The sequence below is a fragment of the Aythya marila genome (genome assembly GCF_965140915.1).
Source record: "Aythya marila genome assembly, chromosome: Z".
Classification (NCBI taxonomy): domain Eukaryota; kingdom Metazoa; phylum Chordata; class Aves; order Anseriformes; family Anatidae; genus Aythya; species Aythya marila.
The window spans coordinates 1,521,782-1,535,881 of NC_139080.1; the positions used below are offsets into that span (position 1 = coordinate 1,521,782).

General features: G+C 41.4%; 1 protein-coding gene across 1 annotated transcript in view; it reads right to left on the reverse strand.

Moving 5' to 3' along the window:
- The window catches only part of LOC309889652 (netrin receptor DCC), a gene marked incomplete at both ends in the record, with an annotated part of 357,636 nt that overhangs the window by 51,779 nt on the left and 291,757 nt on the right, over positions 1–14,100 (reverse strand). The window contains one exon of the mRNA XM_082782596.1: positions 13,209–13,403. Within this exon, the coding sequence (XP_082638722.1) occupies positions 13,209–13,403 (195 nt within the window). The remainder of the gene's footprint in view (positions 1–13,208; positions 13,404–14,100) is intronic.

Genomic DNA, 14,100 nt, shown 5'->3' on the forward strand with positions numbered 1-14,100 from the left:
TGGGGTGCGCTGTGAAATGAGCAGCTCAGGTCCGCGTTGCTTCTGGATACAATTTCCTAAGGAAAACGAGACTATCTATTTTCCTGACTTTTTCCATGCAAATTGCTTCATCCCTCTTTCTATTTTTTTTCCTAAAGAAGTTAATTCTAGCTGTGCAAAAGACAATTACGGAAGATATCAGCCTGAACACATCGGGCTCTCCAACACCTGCCAAACAGGGCACCTGCCTTCACCAAGTCCTCTACTGGAAAATAAGAAATGTTGTTACGTGAGGAGGCATTTATTAATGTGACATTGCAAAAGCCCTGCTGCAGAATTACATATTTCATCTGCATTAACGCCAAACGAGCCCAGCGTGATTAATATTATTACAGCGCACCTGAAATGAGTAAATAATCTTTAAGTACTTACTGCATATTGTTACTAATGTCTTTCCCACCCACGTATTTTGTACTTAATTTAATGGCCAGCAGAAACAGTGACATACTCACTTAATATTCAGGCGGCTTCTTTGCTTCTGTCACGAAAGAGCTAAACTTTAAAAAATGCCAAACAAATGACGGGTGCATTAATAAATCCTTGCGCTAAGTATCGTATGGGTATGAATTCAGTTCGTATCCCCTGCAATATCATTAGTCACGAGGAAATTATTTTGCATTCACGGAGACGGAGTATATATATTTTCATACGGTTTCCACTCCATATTAGCATCCTGCTTTTAATTTCTGATTTAAGTGGTGCAACTCTCCGGGCTCCACACGAAGATTTATTTATTGCGACATGCCGAGATTATTTATCTGAGCGTTTAATAACGTTACATTCGGTTGTTTCTGCTTAAGAAAAAGCATTTCACGTGCTCAGTCTAGACAGATGTGGTCACTACCAGTCTTCCTTCTGTCCCTGACCCAACTTCTGTGGCTTTTTAGGAGTTTTCAACGCTGTCGGGCAGAGTCACACAAGTGGTTCGTACGGACCATTCACTATCGTATACTTTGGTGAATGTAGGAAAGTACGCCAAAAGATGAAGCTTTAGGATTTGGAGATGTACCAGGTATTTGCTGACAGTTACTACAGCAAGGCAAATTTTGCACTGTAGTTTTTTTTCTAACTACTTGGTAACCTTTGAAAATAAACGTGCCTCACCATGGTCCTATCCATTTCCTATTTTCATACCAATTTTATGGAAGCCATCAGCTCTCTGAAGAGTACATATGACAAAAGACAATGGAATTAGTCTTATTTTTTGCAGCTTTCTCCAAGTTTGGCACATTAAGGCTGTTCCTATAGGAATCAAAGAGGCAAGCACCTCTGAAGGACGATGCTAAGACAAGAATTTCAGTAAGATCGGATGAATCAGCCTCTACGGGTTGGTTTACATCTCCACTGATTATGTTGAGAGCACAGACATCTGGACTTCATTTGGCTTAAATTTTAAATAATGAGCCATTAGTCGGAAAAGCGTGTCACCTTGAACATCGATGGTTTAAACGTGAAAAATTGCTCGTGAAACCTGATTCGAGAAATTACTGTCAAAAGCCCCAAAACATGTAACTGTCACATTTAATCAACATACGTCGTGAATTCCCGATAATGAAGAAGCCAAAGGAGTGACTTATGGCTAATTTGATGATGAAAGATGTACTCACGCAAATTGACAAACTGGGTGGAAAACTGTGATAAATTCCTGGAAAATTTTAAAATAAAGACCATATAGCACATCCTTCATTACAATTACCTGAACAGCACAATATATAGTCCATCAAACGTTATCAGTGGAACAGACTGACATTTGATATATGTTTATAACTAGGTTGGCTAAGGTTACATCTGCAAAAATGAGCTCAGATTGGGACGAGGATGCAATCTGCAGCTTTCTGTTAAAAAAACGTGAAAAATTCAGGTGGCTAATTTGAGCTGCTGCTAACTGGAGCAATAAATAATTGCATGAGTCTCTTCTTAGATAAGAGGGAAAAAAAGGCAATTTGCTATGGCACAGGGTTTGAACACAGTATTAGAGTTTGTTGTTTAATCCAATACAACCACAAAAAAAGTGAAAAAGCATTAGTATTATCACATAGAAAGTTGCTTTTTGAACACCATTATATATTTGTCATACTTACGGGGTCATTCTGATGCTCTCTGGAAAAGTGCCCCTGACTGGAACGGGAGTTCAAATGAGGAAAGGTTTTTAGTATAAACCTACTAACAAGAGCAGCAGCTAATGGAACAGAAAGGCTGCTGGCACTCCTGGCAGCTACAACGCTGAAGAAACGATGACAGAGAAAGGCTCTAGAGATGATAATTGCACGAATCTCAGAATAAATTCGCATTTTTTTCTCAACTGGTTCTTATTCATTGCAGTGGGGAATGCAACCGAGTAACAATGCTACTACCATTTGTATTAGCTATTCTGGAGCAGGAGAAGGAGAGAATTATATGCATTTTTATTTTTTTTTTTCCTAGCACATGAAATCTCTTCTTGCCTTTGAAGGAACAGAGCGAAGAATTCAGCTTTAATCAGAGCATCAGGAAAGGATCCATCATGTCAATGTTGGTGCGGAACATGCTCTGCAAATAAAGCTGCGTTGTGCGGTTCAACTTTAAAAAGAAAAAGGCAAAAGAAGTCCAAACTAAGCATGAACAAAATCAATTTCCTCTGATGGATGTTGCTAGTGGAAAGAACATAATCAACGAATAGCAACCTGCTGAAGATACTGCCGTTATTTTCTTCTTAAAGAACAGAAAATTGCGACATCTCTGCATCCATTACACGGGGTCTTTTGACAAATGTTTTCACGTGGAATTTAATTTTCTCTTTAAACTATAAATATAAAGTGAATGTTCGATAACCAGATGTGAACTCTTTGCCAGGAAAACACCATGCCTTGAACTACGGTGTTGTGAAGAGGGCAGTGCACTTGGCTGCTTTTCCAGATCGGCTCCTTTATCTCTCAAATAAAAAATCATTCTCAGTTCTGCTCATTCCCTATTATAACAATTACCTGACACAAGGGACCGGCAGAGTGCTCTGCAGATTAGTATCCTGGGAGAGCTGAAGCTCAGGCAGAGTCTCCTGATCGTCATGAAGACGTTGCTCACCCCATCACACCACTTAGAGCTGCTGCCTTGCGCTGAACAACAGCTGAAGTCCTTCTAATTTAATGGAGCCGATAAAAGAACAATAAAGGTTACTTAGATGTTCAATAATCTTCTCCCAACACCTTTGTCAGCGTCTTTCGTGATCCATACAGAGAGGGAGGCACAAAGGGAAGTAGCAATTCATTTAGATCTGCTCCCTTTTACTCCGCTTGAGCATCAGGATGAACCCACGAATATAGTAGAATAGCATCCTTATGGTGCCAGAGCTTGCTTAAGAAGAAAACCACCACCTTCTGCTTTTTTATTTCATTTTTTTTTCCTTCCATTACTAAGCTGGTTTCAACTGTAGGCTACAGGAAGCTACCCTTGGGATGGCTGAGCCAGTAGGAAGGGATCCTTCATGAGAAACAGCTGTAGGCTCCCCGTAGACAAAGTGGAAACAAAGATATCTTGTCCAAACAGATGGGGTCTGACAATACCCTGTAGTACAGGGACTTGGAGGGGGTTGTACCAAGAGGAATTCCTGTAGGTTATTGGGAAAATATATATATATATATACATAAGGGTTGTTGAGAAGTGAGGCGGTGGTCTAGATGAGGTTGAAAGCAGAGTAACTCCTGCAGGAATTGCCCTTCTGAAAGAGAAAAGGTCTTCAAGAGAATTACATCTATGCCCTGCATGTCATGTCACTGCCACTGGTGCTGAGCAACCCTCTAAGGGGCAGTCATTGCAAATTATCTCGAGAAGCAAGCGAAGATCAGCCTAATTTACTCCTGTCTGGGTTTGCAAAAACATCGCGCTCGGTAATCAATAGTACCAGTATCAGCTCCAAGACCTGGTAACACTCGCTTATTGCCAGGAAAAGGTAATCTGTCGATAGGACAAATGTCAAATTGAAGTATAAACTCTGCACACCGGGGCTATTGGATTCCAGGAAACCGAGAGGGAAAAGTGCTGCCAACATCACAGCCAGAGATAGTGCTGTTTTTCTCTAACCTCAACCCAAAAGATATTTGGCCTCTTCTGTGCAGAAACTACCCTCAAGCAATGCATTACACCATCTTCCAGAAAAAGAGAGAGGTGCCTTGAGTCTCATTTTGCAAATATCCGTGGGTTTCTAATGCACCCAATGGCCAGTAGATTAAATCCCATTAAAAGAAACCGTCAGGAAGATGTATTCCACTTCTTGGACAACACACAATTCCCCTTGAGAGCAACGCTTGGGAGCAGATTTTAGCACAAGCTAGGAAAATTACATCCATCCTTTAAAAAAAAAGAAATCTTTAAATCATCTTAGCAGTCTTTAATGGTATTAATAAATTTAAGTATTTCACTAGAATAGACTCTCATGGTGACGTTCTCCAAAGGGCTCTCTTCTATGTCGTCTGCTAGAGCAAAATAGTTTGGTTTTATTCCTTCTAGGCACTCTGTAGGACAGCAACAGCTTCATTTTAGTGGTGGATCAGGAGCTACCCCTCCGATATTACTTTGAGGACTGTGTCAGGTCATTTGGAAAGGAGTTACCATCAGAAAGGCTAAAATGGATAATAAAGAGCTTGGGTATTGCCTTCAATAAAACAAGAGCCCTACCAGTGAATTATCTTTTTGCAGCAAAACAGAGTTGGCCTGGATTTTCATCTTCTGGTAAACTGAGCAATCCATAAAAATAGCGAAAAACTTTGTTCATTTCAAGTAAATTCACCAAATGCTGTCAAATTCAAGTATGCACTTCCCACGGTGATAGAGAATGGGGCTTGTAACTTCTTTATGAATAGAAAGCACAAAATATAAGTTTTTAAATTTGGCACATTTCCTTTAGTCTTTTGCCTATGAGCTATATGAAGCAGAGGCTCGCAGTATGTTTCTACATTAAGCAGACAATTAAACCCTGATCTCATCTTGAACTTGTGGGCACTTCCGTAGCACAAATAATGAAGACCTGTTAATACTCTGACGTGGTTAAAATATCAATTCGAGTTAATCTGGAATTGTCCCCGAGGAGCAGAGTTCTGCCAGTCTGCTTCACAGAGATGAGGGATGAGGGACAGAGGGGGTCCTACACATCTCCATTTCAAACAATTCTCGGTAAATCAGTCCCCAAAGCCAACATGTACCTACCCCAAGTCCAGGCAGAGCTGTGGGAGCTCACCGTGCCACGATGACCTGGGGAGCACCAACCTCCAGAGCATCACACCAGCCTTCTGCAGCCCCGCTATTTTGGGGGAGCCTGGGCATTTACAGATTGCTCGGGCTCATTCGGGAAACATTTAACTTCGAAAACACCAGGGAAAGTGTTTAATGGAGCAAGGAGAATTTATAATGAGAATCTGTTAAGTGCTTTTATTTGAAAGCAGTTCAGGAGACGCGCCTCAAATCCATATTTACGGTTGTTTTTAAGAAGTCACCTAGTCATACATTATGCCCGCTTCCTGATTTCGCTTGTGAGCGCTGTCCTGTGTGCATTATAACAAAGTGTGCAGGGTTTTTTTCAAAGCAAAGGCTGTAATTTGAGCATGCTTAGAAATAGGTCTTGTCTCCTGTGGAGATATGAACCTTTACAACCCCCATGGTGCGTTGCAAGCTCAGTGCATTCAGTGTCGGTGCGGATGCTGAACAACAAAAAAAATCCCAATGCGTATCCCAGACATTTGTTATTGACGTTACAAATGCAGGCGGACTCGGGGAAAGTGAAGTAGTGTAGCAGAAAATGAAGTGTAAGACATATGGAGAAATGAATAAAAAATGAACGGCCGTGACTCCAGATGCCTTCTGACACCAGAAGAAATGCCATTAATGCACCAGTCGGGTTAACCAGAGGGTGGGCAAGATTTCTTCAGGCACCCAGACACAAAAAAATAACAATGAAAGTTGCACTGGGAGGAGAGGTTTGTTTCCCTTGCAACAAATGAGTCTTTAGTCCAAGCAAACGTGGATCTATGAATCTGGGTCACTTGGCTGGTTTCTTCTCCTTGGCATCCCCTGATGATACCAGTAATGCTCAAGAAGACAAGGTTCAGCATTGTATCTGTCCTTGTTCGTGAAAACTGAGATTGTAACAAAGATTTTGGTTTTTTATTTTCTTTTCTGTTGATAAATGAATATAAACAAAAATTTATTTTTGGCTATTTGTATAATTTCTATTCCAATTTGGCACGAAGAGTTGTTCTTAAGCTTTGCGTTCTTTACCATAAGTAGAAATAGAGAGCTTATTCCAGCATTATTATATACAGAATATTCCATCCCATCTACTGTTAATGGGCCCTAAACATTTTGTCAGGGAAGCCAGTTTAGCTATTTATTATAACTGGAGGATGACAGCGTAAATAAACCAAAATACCTTGAGGAAAGTCAGCCGAAGCAGAGGAGTGGATTCCTACACGGAGATATACGGCTGCAATTCACTTGTGCCCAGAGGATTAACTTGAGGATGCTCTTAAAATCTACACAATTTGTGATTTGGGGGAGTTATGGCAGATCTGCGTGTAATGTAAATAGAGCACGGATCTCAAAGCGACCCTTTTGCTCGCCAGTAATTTCTGGCGAAGCAAAACAAAGTCAGGGAGGAATGAGAGAAAATTGATGCATGAAGTATTTGGGCAAATGGCAGGATTCCTTAAATGACAGTCGGTTTTGAAAGGCAAGAAAGAAAATGAACAGTCCCCGGAGTCTCAAAGTGCCTTTCCTTGTTAGCGTTGTGTTTTAATGCAAGCTATGAGGGAAACCGTGAGATGCACAAAATTTAACAGATTTTTGTTTGATTTTCACCACTCCATTTTGTATTAAAAAATGCGAAGGGAAGAAAACAACCCCAAACTACATTAAAAAGCTTTTTTGTTCCCTTTCATGTCTTTGTTATAATCCGCAACTGTCATCTGCAAAGATTAAAGAAAATGAAGAACCTTCTTTCTTTCCCTTTCCAATAAACCCAAATGCTTTTTTTTTTGTTGTTGCCTTGCCTATGCATGAGGGTCAAATTTAATCTGATCTGCACTTAAAATGAAGGTGGATTTGACGGAATCCTTAGTATCCCTACCAATATGTTTGTTAAAATAGAAAATTTAGATCTAAGAGCTTTGCTTTCATTTCTTGTACTTTGTCATTGTTGGGTTGCGGGGTTTGGGTTTTTTTGTAGTTTAGATGAATGTGGCAGGCTGAAGGGATTGTGATGGTTTTATTCTCAGCACCCGATGTGAACTAGGCTTGGAGGACAAGGGCATATCAGCACGTCCATCCTTGTCCCTTCATGCTGCCACCACCATGGGACATGGGGTGACGAGGACATCCCATCATCGGGGAGCTGCTGGGAGCCAGTGTGCTGGCACAGGCTGAAAAACGACGCCTATGAGAGATAGGAAAGTGCACTATAAAACGACTTCTCTGCATGAGTTTTTATTAAGTTCATATTATTTATACGGCAGTTCTAATTCTCCAAACTACTAATTAAGCAGAAATTGCTCCCATCCATTAAATTTGCTCTTCGGAGCTTAAAAATTTCAGATGTGCGTAGCTCCGGGCTTTATGGGAGGAGAGGGAGGAACTTTTAAAAAGTCTTTGCTAGACGTGCTGTACATTCTGCACTTTGCTTTCATTGCTGGGCCGGGAGGATCAAAGGTTCAAGTTTAAAAGGGCCCTGAAAATAAGACTTCAAGATGTGCGCGCTCCAGCTTCCCAATCAAACTCTTTCAAGAGGGTGCATATGAATTCCTGCACGCTCGGGGAGATCAATGGCACTTTTTCTTAGGTCACAGAAAGGCAGCCGTGCTTAAAAACCCTTTATAAAATGATTCTCACATAGAGAAGTGGGGAAGGACGGGATGTGCTCTAAGGTGGAAAGTCTACGTTTCTGGAAAACTTGTGAATTTGCTCCTTTCTCATCATATTTTATCGGAATAGCTGTAAAACAGTCATTTTTATACACTTGTTCTTGGAAAGGTTTAGGGCATTTTACAGATGGACTAATGTTATGGATGCCATATGGATACCCTACTGTTAGTAGTAGGATGCTACTAACTAGAGGATAACTCTCCTGTTTCCATCCAAAGGTTTTTCAAAGCATTTTTACTCTTGGGGCATCACGGCGTTGGCACACAAGCAGAGGCCACCCAGCGCAAGGAGGTCCAGGGTTGCTTACTTCTATCCATTATCACTGTCATTTATTAAAATATTCCACAGTGAGTTATCAAAACATCCCAGAATGATATAATAACGTTGTCAGCCTATCGGAATATGCTATTCTAAAGTTACCGTGCTTTATTTTTTCAATATATTAATTAAAAATAGAGCTTTACGACCTACTAAAAGGTTTATGTAAATTATTACAGCTGGTGTTTTGTTTCAGATACTCCGGCCTTTATGTTTGCAGAATCGGTAAATGGAAATCTCCTTGGCGTGCCTCTTCCCTTTTCATTTAAGCATTTATTTCATGAGCAAGCTTTAATACAAAGCTCCATGGAGATGAGCCCTGCCGGTTCATTGCTACATGTACCGTCTTCTGAGTTGGATCAGCACAGAAATCGTTACTTCTTCCGTGTAAAAGATCAGAATTGGCACCCGTGACTTCTTCAATATCGTTAAAACACAACCATTAATCAGCCAATAACCTTTCCATTTAAAATCGCAAGCAACAAATAACAAAAAAAAAAAGTAATAAATAAATAAATGGATGAAGTGGTTCTCCAGAAATGCGTCTCCTCGTTAGAATTATTCATTTGAAAGTCAGTCGGGCACTGATTTTTCTGTCACAGAAAAGGTTGAATAAGAGCAGGGGACGCTTGCTGCTGAAATTTATGAGACCGACATCAAATATCTTTCATACGCTGCAGAAAGAAAACACAACAAATCCTTCACTGACAAAGCTGAAGTCTCTGTGTATTCTTCGATTCTTCTGTGCCCGCGGTGAGTGTGTCTCCCAGGCAATATGACCACTCAGTCATGAGAAAATCACCCTATTTAATTCATTCCAGGGAGAAAGTGTAACCTCTACATACTCGTATTCAAGATGATCATCAGACAGAATAAAGTTCTCAATCACTATTATGAAAGGCTGAGCACTTTTCTTCATGTTTTTCAAGTGATTTATTCAGCAGCTCAAGTGTGCTACTCAGACAACTGCTCTAACAGCCCGGGTGCAGGCTGAGCCGGTTCTTAGAAAAGTTTTGCATGATGGAAGTAATCAATTAAGTACCCCAAATATGATGCAAAGCTGCCACACGAAGTGTGCGTATCAGTATGATTATCAAGAGGGAAGGAATTAAGAAGCAGGCCACTCTGTAAGCGAGTAGGTCTCCATCCTTCCCTAACGAGGGATCTACTTAAGCAGGTCTCCCGTTGCATCCAAGCCCTGTACTTTCATGCAGAGATTTAAAATGAAAATTGAAATTTAGGATTACGGAGGTGCAGTGAAGTATCTAATAGGATTTCTAAAGGAACTGATATCTGTCTTCCATCCAACAGCTCTGAGCACTAGGCGTAACTAGTACTAAGCGTTCTTTGTCAATCATTAGCAGCAGATTGAAGGTGCAAATATATTTGGCATTTCATAATTAGCTCCAGGATGGATGCATAACCACGCACACCATGGCCAAGTTACAGCTATGGGCGTCTGCAGTTGTCAACAGGGAGAAGAAAGGATGAGAAGATGGAGCTCTTGGGTGGACTGAACCACCCCTGGTGTCGTCTTTTCATGCTTGCTGGACTAGAGATGCAACGTGGATGATGTGGCTCACCTGAAGTGGAGTAAAATAAATACTCAGAGTGCAGGCCAGAGAGTTTGTCCTTAGTTCTCTTTGATCACAAAGGTCTCAGGAGTGAACGTGGACGTGCCATGGCCACAAGGAAAGCCACCAGCTGACTGCAGAGAAGATGATAAGTCCTTGGCTTAAAGCATGGGCTACGTTTTGTTTCTGATTCTGCCCCAACCTCTCTGTATGATACTAGGAAGTGATTTTGGATTGGAAATAACCGCAGAATTTAGCACAAGAATACATACTATAGCAAATTACTGTATTTCCAGAAATTTCTAGCAATTGTACTGCTAAAAGCAGGTGGCCAACAATGCCCCGCGGCTGCACAAACAAGTTAGGGAAGGGGGGAACAAAACCCATACAAATATCAGCATTATATATTGAACAAGCAGGGATTGCTACAGCAACCATATTGCAAATCTAGGGCAGGAAGAGGCAGACAAAGAGGGATCACTAAGGCAGGAATTTCCAGGGCAACCACATTGCAAATGCTGGAAGGGGAATAGGGCCGACGAGGCAGTGCCACGGGGGCTGCTAACTTCAGCTTTCAACATCCGTGTACATCCTACTTGCCAATCTCTCAACTGTAAGATCTTCGGGAAGATATCCAGGTGGTGCTTTTGTGCAGTGCTGAACACTGAGAAAACCAAACAAAACCCCACACAAAGCCTGTTGCCAGGAAAAAGAGTGGGGATACGTGTACGAGCCCATATCGTGGTGCGAGGCATTTTGCATCCTTGCATGAGTTTTAACCAGGGAGTTCTTCCCCATCATTTCTCTCAGGTCTACGGGAGATGCTTATGGAAGGAAATTAATGCCTGACACGGACACGGGGTATTTGGTTTATGCATGTGTGTGTGAAAACGGTGACTGTGAATGCGAGTCGGCCAGGCTTTCTGAAAGGGAGCTGATGGCAGACAAACCTGATTGCTCCTTAATGCAGGTACCTGCCAGTCTAACATATGAATGATACATAGGTTTGCAGAGCGTTTCAAAATTGCATACCGAAGAAAAATAAAAAGGACTGCAGTGAACTTTGGGAAGATGCAAAGGCCCAGTTTTTTCAGCGACATGCATCATTCGGCTGAAGTGGAGCATCCTCTCCCCCATCTCTGTCTAACAAGACCAAGGAGAGCCAAGAGGAAGCAAACACTAAAAGCCACGAGGATCAAAAGTCTTCAGTGGAGAGAGAAAAACGCAACGAAGTTCATCATTTATTTAGGTATCTAACTTTGTTGTTGCTTTTGCATATCACTTTTAAGATAACGCCTACCTCTCCTGCATAGGTGTCACAGCTGTAACTGGGGAGAGGAGCCAACAAAACCTCCAGGGAGTATTTTTCCTCCCTACCTGTCAGCAGAACATCTTAATTCATAACCTTATTGAAAACAGTATTTTTATTAGGAAAATAATCCCTTCTCATCATTTCATGTAATTTTTTGTAATGGTTTCTAATAAAGCCGGTGAATAATGCAGGAAGTGTTGGCAACTGCTCTGATTTTTTAAAAGCTTTCTCTGGGCCCTTGGTCACATCCCTCTGGGGTTCGTTTTCTGTGGATATTGAAATGATGGAATTTAATTAGTGCAATTATTCATGGAAATTGATTTTCAAAGTTGTACATGTGAACGCTCTGAGAAGTTGAATTTAAAATTTGCACATCGGGATTTGTGGCCAAAGTGCTCGCGTCCGCAGCCAGTCAGGGACCAGATGCCTGTGACTTGTCTGGACAATGGCAATCAAGTTCCACTGCTCACAGGCTGAATATTTAAATCAACCCCCAAAAAATCTACAGTGAAAAGATACTTGCCACTTGAATAACTTTTGTAAAACTTCAGGCTGCTGGAAGATTTTTGGCCAAAAAAAAAAAAAAGGCAAAAACAACAGCAACAACAAAAAAATACCTCGATTTCGGTAACCAAATTATTTATAAGTAAATGTTTGTTACACTCAACACAGTTCCTTGACACTTGCTAGATCTCTGAGTGCAACTTCTCTAAGTGTATTACTGAAATATCCTCCCTGCCCTGCTGGGCTTTCTATGTACTTCTGCCTGCCAGCGCAGCCAAGAATATTGGAAAACTTTTAATCCACAGAAACAGTTTTAATAAGTGAAATATACCACGAGCTTTCCACAGTGCCGAGTACTGTTAGCCTAGTAGAAGGCTCTTGTATCTGCAAGTGCTTCTTAGCAGACCTTCCACTTGATGGCAGCGGCTATCAGAGGTCTAAGAAGTAAACAAATTCACAAATAGATTTGTGTATAGAAAACCAAACTCCAAAGCTTCATAAAACCCGTGGCATTTCTCCAGCTGTTAATCAGGATACTTTCAGGGAGAGTTGACCATCAGGAGCTCCAGCAGGCTGGGCTCTGTAGGCATCTCCTCAACCTTTGCCAAAGCACATTGGTCTGGGTAGTTCTCTCCATATAATTTCTTTCTTTTTTTTTTTTTTTTTTCTGTAGATGAATATTTGGGGCAGTTTATGGCTCTCTGCAAAAACATTAACCATAAAATACACCACTGAACATAGAGGAAGTGTTTCACGGGGGAACAATTAAAACATTTTATTCCAGTCTATTTCCCGAGTTCCCCCAAGGAAACAGCAGAAGCATTGGCTGATGCAGTTTCATGGTGCTATAAAGTACAAATAGCAAAGGGAAGTGACCCCAGATATCAAAGAGTTTCGGCCTTATAGAATTAAGATAAAAAAACATAGCTGTGCCCCCCTAATGCACCAAGTTAATGAATATTCCCATAATACCTGATCATCCCAGGATTACGGAGCAGAAAACTTACCGCTTCTCCCTGAAATAAAAATGCTAAAGAAGCAACAACAAGGAAACGATTAAACTTTCAGCCTTCCTTTAAACTTTGAACTGTTTTCCCAGTGCTAGGAGAACGGTCCATCACCAGTGGAAGGATCCAGGTCCCTGTGTATCACGGTCAGAATTTAGATGAGCTGTCACAGAGGCTGTGCCATGAATAATGAACAAGCCCCTCTCCTGCCACCGTTTTGACAGACACAAAATAGGAGTTTTCTGATTGCCATTCAACTCAAACATGGGGGACCAGCCTGGGGAGAAACATCTTCAGATCCAGCTCTCCGCGCGAGTGGGAGTCGGCATTAGGAGCACGAGACACGACCTACTTGAATAAAGTTAGCATTTGATCAAGGAAATTTGATATGTTTGAGAGTGTCCAGCGGTTTAAAGGCGAAACCAAACCCGAATTGCAGAGCACAGGCAGCCTAAGAAAACACCATATGGAGGAAGCACCAGTGACAGCCTGAAAATAAACTTACCAGCTAGCATAATCTCAGAGGAAGCTCTTTTTTTTCTGCTACTACGAACGAAAACGATTACTTACCCAAATTTTCAATGGAATAGTAACGTTGTTTATTGTCCACCCGCACGGTCTCAGCGTATGGGCTGCCCACGCCGTAGCCGATGATGTACCCGCGGACGACAATGTTGGGGTTGAGCGGCGGAGTCCAGCTCATGACGATGCTCGTGGTCAAAGGTCTGACGTGGAGAGAGCTTGGCTGGTCAGGAACCTGAGATTCTGGGATTCAAACACAAAGAAATGAATTAACATTCTAAGGAAGTTTTACTATTCACGCGGGTTGAGTTTAAAACGTTAAAAAATGAATCAAAATGGTAATTGAAATGAAAACAACAGGCACACACACACACACAAAACGACCAGATGCCTCGGTTACATGCAGAGCTTACATGCAACTTCATTTCTGAGCTACATCCCTCCCTTCCAAGAGCCCATTTTTAAGAGAATCTCCTAGAGCTTTCCACTTTTAATATAAATGTACATGTACAAGAGAGATTTGGAACTACACACACAGGTTAAAAAAAAAGATGACCTGCACAAGAACTTCCTATAGGACAACTTTTATCTTCCCTGGTCTATTTGCAGGATCCTGACAGCTCATTGCACGAGTCCTCCTGTGCTCACTCATCATTTAACAAAAAGGTTGACTTTGTTAGCGACGTGCTAGGATATTCTGGCAATAATCTATCTCTTTGCCATGAAAACAAGCAGGGAATTTGAACTCTTGGACATGCCTCTCTTACTCTGAAGCCACTTTAAACAACACATCGACGTTCCCGACATGAAATAATGGACTGAGATGTTTTATTTGCAGGTACGCTCGGGTAAAATTCATTTCTTTAAGTAGCAATTAATCACTTGGAGCCTATTTGGCAGCCTGTTGCCTTCTCTGAGCCCGATTTTACTTTAAAGGTGA